The sequence below is a fragment of the Montipora foliosa genome, chromosome 11 (genome assembly GCF_036669935.1).
Source record: "Montipora foliosa isolate CH-2021 chromosome 11, ASM3666993v2, whole genome shotgun sequence".
In the NCBI taxonomy this organism is placed as follows: Eukaryota; Metazoa; Cnidaria; class Anthozoa; order Scleractinia; family Acroporidae; genus Montipora; species Montipora foliosa.
The window spans coordinates 30421963-30429462 of record NC_090879.1 but is presented as its reverse complement, the minus strand read 5'-3'; the positions used below and the strand labels follow the sequence as shown (position 1 = coordinate 30429462).

General features: G+C 40.4%; 1 protein-coding gene across 2 annotated transcripts in view; it reads left to right on the top strand.

Annotated features, from left to right (window-relative positions):
* LOC137975824 (uncharacterized) overlaps positions 1–2909 on the top strand; it is a 20002-nt gene extending 17093 nt beyond the window's left edge. The window contains exon 7 of one of the 2 annotated variants that reach the window (XM_068823019.1): positions 514–2909. In XM_068823019.1, the coding sequence (XP_068679120.1) occupies positions 514–978 (465 nt within the window). In that variant the 3' untranslated portion in view covers positions 979–2909. The remainder of the gene's footprint in view (positions 1–513) is intronic. The other variant, XM_068823020.1, reaches the window with a different exon arrangement.
* The last annotated feature ends 4591 nt before the right edge of the window (positions 2910–7500 follow it).

The following is a 7500-nucleotide window of genomic DNA, read 5'->3' as shown; positions in this document are numbered from 1 at the left end:
GTCCAGTGGCAATATATAAAGCAAGCGATGCAGACCAATTTAGATTGGTCGAGCTAAACTTGAATATACCTGTATCTTCTGTGAAGTGTCTAGGTTATTTTAAAGTTACGAGGATTTTGTCGACATTGTCGAAACGTATAGACGAGCAATGTCGATCTCTCTAAAATGAATTTAAAGGGGCAGATGATAAAGGATAACCCTGGTATAAAAAAATTTGAATGACAGACTGATTGACTGGCGAACCTATTCTCTGACTTATTCACGGGCTAAATGTCGACCGCGGACTGACGGTGTCTCAGGTGTCTGCCTGCCTCCCTGACTGACTGAATGCGTGACTGAATGTGTGACTGACTGACCGATTTCCTTACTTGCTGTTTCATTGAACGACCGACCGATGAACTGACCACCCAATAAATAGCTTGATGTAATGAAAGGTAGATCGAACGATCTTTTTATGCTCCAAAGGAATTGAATTTATTACAAAGCCGTTTAAATTTGTCGTTACTATTTCAGGTGTGGCGTGCACTTCGCCTGATTGTTGACACAGGTCTTCACTATGAAGGCTTCACTCGGGGTGTTGCACTGAAGTATTTCGCTGACTATGCCTGGGACACGAGCGACACTGCTGAAAAGGAAGTGACGAGGTATCAGAGTGACCCAGGTCAAGCTACGGCTTACATGATTGGTCAACTGAAGATTATTGAACTACGTGAATACGCAATGAAAGAACTGGGCGACAAATTCAATCTGAAAGACTTTCATTTTTATCTTTTGTCGCAAGGGTCCGCTCCGTTGAGCTATCTAGAGGAAAGCATCCGCGAATACGTCCGATGCATCAAAGATAAAACCCAAGAGGGTTGTGATATCGTGTTAAACCCTGTGGCACAGGAAAAAGATCAATTGTCCGAGTTTGTGGGCGTTATTGGTGAAAAGATGTATGAACAACCAGAAAAGCCCCCTCTTGCTGATTATGTGTGATGTGTTGCGCACAAGTGGTTTCAGAAAGTTTTCATGATAAAGACGACATTAATAGGAAACTGCATGTGTTTTGTGTGTTAAGTGTTATGGAAGCATTTAAAGTCAATAGATAGCTTGTTATGTAGTCTAATAGTTGATATAAACTGAAAAATTAATATAGGTTAAGCATAGTTAATTAGCTACAGATAGCCTTTGGTTTAATGCATAATGGCGTTTTTTCTGACAGGAAACTTGATTTATCAAATGCAGAAGTCCATGACTTCTGTTACGTGTCATTTTTTCCACTTTAAATCAGATTTTTGTTTTCTTTTTTGATGAACCACTGTTTTTACAAGTTTGATTATACAGCGTGATTTAGTGTTAGTTACTAACACAAGTTACTTTCGTAAAAAAATACAAAACGCTTTTTCGTTTTTATTGTTATTTCATGTCATCCAGCAAGGCACGCTTATCCATGCGTCAATTTTTCCCCTCATAAATCCGGAAACTATCGGCCGATTTTCACCGCCTACGCGGCTTATCCAATTTTGAGAACTTTAGAAAAACATCCCTTATGCCCTTAAATCACGAAATGTAAATGTGTAAATGTAAATGTAGATGTAAATGCCTTGTGTAAATGTGCGCTTAGTTGACCGCTCCCTACAAGGGCTTTTCAGGATCAACCGGCTGAACGGGATCGTACCAAATGCACGTAAAGGCGACGCACGGCTGCCGCCATACAATCCATGTGTGATCTCGGAGCACCACGGACTCAGCCAGATGTAATTGACTGGGAGTCGATTTTAGGGAGGGAGGAAAACCGGAGTACCCGGTCGCGGACCAAAACCGTCAGAACCAGATAGAGATCAACCTAACCTCACCCCACACGCTACCTCAGGGTTAAACGTTGGTATCAGAGGTGGGAGGACTGGTTAATGACCACTAAGCCATCCTGATTCCCAGAAACTATAATTCCATCAGCAAATGGTGACATCGTGGCACTGCACAGTCTTCTTGGATGGTCTGGATAGGGACTATATATAAAGTTGGCCACTTCTCAGAAATAACTCTCTGGGACGTTACTCAGGGTAATGGTAATGATGATAATAAATTTATATAGTGCATTTTCTATTAACATATTCACATGCGCTTTACAAGCAAGTGATCTATGGGTGAGATCGGACATCATCATATTCGGCCTCAGTGGGGTTAACCGCGACCGGTGAAACGTAGAAAAATGTTAACCATTAAGCGTGAAAATTACCGTTAAAATAACCGTTAGCGGTGATAAAAATTAAGAGCATTTAGCGTGATTTTTTAAATTATGAAAAGTGGGATAGGTAGTATTTTGAAATATTTAGAGTCTTGAGAGACCTCAGAGCACTCGATTCCGTTTTGACTCCCTTGCTCTCCGTTCCCAGGGTCTCTCTTCTTTTTTTTTTCTCTCCCAGACTCTCTCGCTCCAAGGGAAGGAAAAAAGAGAGATCCTGGGAACAAGGCTGGCCAGAAAATTGTCCAGGCGGCGACCCAAGCGGAAGTCACAGAGGTGGCACCTATTTCCCCTAGTGCTACTAATAACCAGGTTGAGGATTACGAAAGCGCGCAATGACATGGTCTGGGAGACAAGTCAATGCCTGGGCAAGGTTTGACGTGTAAACGACACAAAATCGTTAGTCGTTTTGTGATAACCAATGACTTAAACTATTCAATATGTCTACTGAGACCCTACTAGTAACTAACACAAGGGAAGTTTTCTTTGTTTTTCACATAAGTAAACCGTGACAGAAAACAGATAACCGTTATGTTAGCCGTGAAAAGGCAAATTATTAAACCGTTATCCGTGAAAGTTATCCGGTAATTTTTGGTGTGAAATTTGTATGAAAATTACCTGTTCTCGTCGAGAAGAAAACAAAAAACAGTTTGCTATAGAAATATTAAATATCATTATTAATATTAACGAGATTCGAACCATGATCTTTGCAATGCTGGTGCAATGTTTTACCAACTGAGATATGAAGCCACTTAGTTGGGATCATTTTTCCCTGCTAGCAGAGGTCTCTTTTCTTTTGCGATCGCTGGGTTGATGAGTACGGGAGAAGAGACCTCTGCCATGGGTTGAAATTCACTGTGTTGAGCATGCAAGCGGTTACTTAGCGACCGAATCCTCGCGTCATACTTCATGTTGTGTGGGCTCACTTAACAACAGCGGAATTACTGTAAAGGAATGCGCGGGACACAGTGGGCTCAAGTCACAGTCAGCAAACATATCATAGAGCATGCGCTTTGAAGAGTGCCGCCTAGTCTCTTACCGATAGTGCTAGCACTTTTTTTGGCATTATTTTGCTTCGCGAGCACTTTTTTTTACATTTTATCCCAAAAAGCACTGCTAGCATTTTTTCTTAGTTTCGACTGATTATTTGTATAATTTTGCCTTAAACAGCACAATCTGACTTCATATATGTCGTCCAAAGCCGCATTTTGCACTCATTTTAGTCAAAGGAGCCGAGGAAGCTGGGGAATAGGTTTGATAGGTCAGCGGTTGCCTTCTAGAGTCCATGATCTATCACACTCGTTCCAAGATGGCGTCATCCACAAGCAACAATGACAAGCGAGGATTAACCTCTAGTATCAGAAAACCTCAAACGTTGTGTTGGACTTAAAGTTAAATGGAAAAAAACATTGATCGTTACATTTTGTTGATGAGAAATGCAAGTGAAAATCTGAAAAATGTAATGTTCTATGATTAAAAAAGTCGGAAAAAGTGAGCATTTTTTTGTAACCCAAAAGCACTTTTTAAAAAAATTAGCATTATTTTAGCACTTTTTTGGCAAAAAACAAGCACTGCTTTTAGCATTTAATGCTTTTTTTACAAGCACTTTCGGTAAGAGCCTAGTGCCGCCCATGGTTGTGGACGCCCGTTGAATCAGAGCGATTTTCGACCCATTACAGAGGTCTTTTCCCCGTACACGTCAGCCCAGCGAACGAAAAGGAAAAGACACCTCTGCTAACAGCGAAGGTCATTAGTCATATCATATACAAAACACGCACGCACATTGAATAAGCAATTCAACACAGTTTCAACATCAGAAGAATCACACAAGGAAGCTACAAAAGTTTGCCATTCTTCTATAATGAACTTAGTACTCAATAGGCTGAACAAAGGTCAAAAATGTCTTACAACAATCAATACGCTTGAATTATATTTAGTTTGATTTTGTTTAGCGTCGAATGCATTTCCTGATATTGGGTCGGTCGGTCGGATTGAAAAAAAAAGGTAAAAAAAAATATATATATATATCACAAGAAATGTCTCGGAATAGGAGGTCTGGTACCCCAGCATCATTGCCGTGGAGCCTGGAAACAACACGACGTAAACCCACAATCGATATGGCGGAAAAGTTGATTGATTTTATCGCAGAATGAAGACGTGGTTTTGTCTATGCTGTTATCATGCTCATTTTTCAGATTAAAAGAATTATTTAAAGTGAAAAATGGTTTAACTACGTCGTTAATTTTATTTATTTATTTTTTTGAAAATGCCAAAAATTTGGGTCCGTTAGACGACGCTAAATGGAGATAAAAAAGAGGATAGCCTAATATGAAAGATTTCACACCTTCATAAATAGAGTTCCAGACTTTTGAGTGTTTTCACTCACGTGATCAGTAACCTCGTTTTTCCGCCGGAACAAAAGAAAATGTTTGTACGATAATAGAGCTCGATTCCTGGAGGATTAGTTGGGTACACCAATATGGCCACCGTGACGTCACGTGAAAGTACTCTATAGGCCCTTGGAACCGAAAGACCTTAGACAGCAATGACCAGAACCAGGTTGCTAACCAGCGGTTTTCGTTAAAACAATGGTTTGCTGGGGGTGCTCAGTCTCGCGGACTCAGAAAAGCTGGATGTGCTCATTGATAATTAAGGTGTTTCCTTGGAACCTAATATTAAACTTTCCATAATTAGTTCTCACATTAGGAATGATATATGAATATTTTGAGGATAACCTTGTATTGTAGCTGTGAGACAGATTCACCTTTCCAAATAATGCATCAAAAACAGAAGGCAACAATCTATTGTGAAACTTGTGCATGAACACTGCATGCAATACTGGGCTTAACCATATCATTCAACTTTAAAATCTCTAATTTTTTAAAAAGTGGGCTGGAAGGTTGGTTCAAATATTACATGAGTGTGAATAGCTTCTTTAGAAAAATACAACGTGCTGCTGCCAGATTTGCCTGTGCTGACTACTGAGTTACTCTAGTGTGACAGGTATGATAAACTCCCGACTGGGTTGGGATAGCTTAGAGAAAAGGAGAAACTTAGACTCAGTCTGTAACTATGTTGTATAACCCTGCAAACAACCTGGCCCTAGTTTTTCAAACGATGGATAGCGCTATCCACCGGATAAATCACTATCCACTGGATAACTCAATCGGGTTTGCCATTGCTTATCGGCTGGATAGTGATTTATCCGGTGGATAGCGCTATACATCGTTTGAACAACTGGGGCCTGGTTTGCCTCCCTTTCCTAAATACCTTTCAGTCTTCCTCTTCTAATACCTCAGCAAACCATCCCTATGAGCGAGAAAGGGTGAGGTGAGAGAACGAATCCCCCATACATGGGCCTCTTCCAATGAGGCACCTGATTGGCCTGAATGACGTGATGAAATTTTAAAATATTCAAGACATTGGGAACGAGAACTCAAAATAGCTTTGCAAAACTGAAAAAAGGACTTTAGAAAACTAAGATGTGGCATGGGGATCCGTTCTCTTATTTCATCCACTCTTGTTATAAGTTTATGCATTCGAATGCTTATAAATATTCATTTTTTCCTAGCGAACAACAGCTCTGTATTCCTGTAACGACGTTTTAACAGAGCACGATTTATTTTTGTGTTGAATTTCCCGCAGGAGCCCGATGACCAATCACAATAAACTGACTTGACGTGAAAGCGTCACCGTACCAGAGCTGTCTTTGCTTTTTGTGGAAAAAAGGTAGTCTAAAACGAGATCGGTTTTCAAAAGAGCTCAGTATGGAAGTTTTTCGCTCCTAGTCATGGGCTCCTGTTTAAATTATCCAGAAATAAGAGCGAGGATCACTTTTATGTTTCGTCTTGTTAAACGTATTGAATTGAGACAATGATGGGTGGTCCACAGGGGCATTCCATGGAACGGGTCCACAGGGGTAGTTCATGGACCGGGTCCACAGGGGTGGTCCACGGACCTGAGGTCCATGTTTTGTATACACGTCCTCTCAGGGAGACATTTACTTGTTTTGAATGACTTACTAAGTTTGTTAAATAAGCAAGATTTTACTGTCTTATTTTGCCGCTCTTGACATGCTGAAATCTTGCTCGAAAGAAAAAGGTCATATTACTGTAGTTTTTGCCAGTTTTTGTATTAGAATATCCCACTTAACTTTGGAACGTGTTGTGATAATCAGCCTTTCCAAAGGAGAAAAACAATAAGTCACAACAATCAGCAGCATCAGGAGTCCTTGAGTAGGAGCCTCTATGTTCCCCACTGGGTTTGTACCCCAGCAAAGAAGTAGACCGAGCTATTTTTGGAACGAAATTTCGCACGCAAAACATAAAGGAGGCACGTTTATCCAATCAACTGGCTGTAGTATAACATTCTTAGACCTCTAGAACGATTCAAATGAAAGTTTCGGACTTGAAGCGTCTTCGGATGGATTTTCGAGCTCTTCTATAGCGAGCGACTCATCTGAGAATTAATCACGAACTGGGCGCTGTAAACTAGTAACATTAAGCCAAAAACGGGCAAGGAAAAAAACATAATGTGGCACCTCATTTATTCAGCAAATTTTCACGAGCACTAGCAACCATGGCAACCAATTTTTGGCGGGAAGTCTAAAGCTATAAATAACCTCATCTACTCCCGTGCTGGTGGCTCTTATCTGTACGTATAGAGGTTCCTACTCATGGGCTCCTGGCAGCATTAATAGAGATACGTATGAAAAACAAACAACAAAATGACATGAAAAAATTAAAATGGCAGCCAGCATATGCTGTTAATAGGCGATTTGCATGATAACGTCATTTACTACGAAGACCAGATCTCTCCAGTATTTAATTGAAAACCCCAAACCTACGCTAATCCTAACAATAATCCAAAGAGCTCACACGAAGGCACGTAGGATCAACGTTAATTTGGGAATCCCAACCCTAAACACAGGTTAAGGTCTGGGCTCCTCATTACTGTTTCCTGAATTTGTGAAATATTCTTGTTACGTGATATTCATTGTTCTCGCTTTGAGACAAATCTAAGATCAGCCTCAATTCTTCTGAGCATTGCGCAGCGACTTGTAAAAGTTGCAAACTGAGGGTAGGCACTTCCCTAGCCTTATGCAGCCATGTGACAATACAGGACAATAACTCTGAGATAGCTCCTTGAACAATGAAGATTTGGAAAGGCATATTGTCTACTTGCTTGAATATTGTGCGCCATTTTAAGATCATAACATGATATAGTTTTCTTGAATATTTGATATTTCGAAACTGGCGTATTTGGAGGTTTCT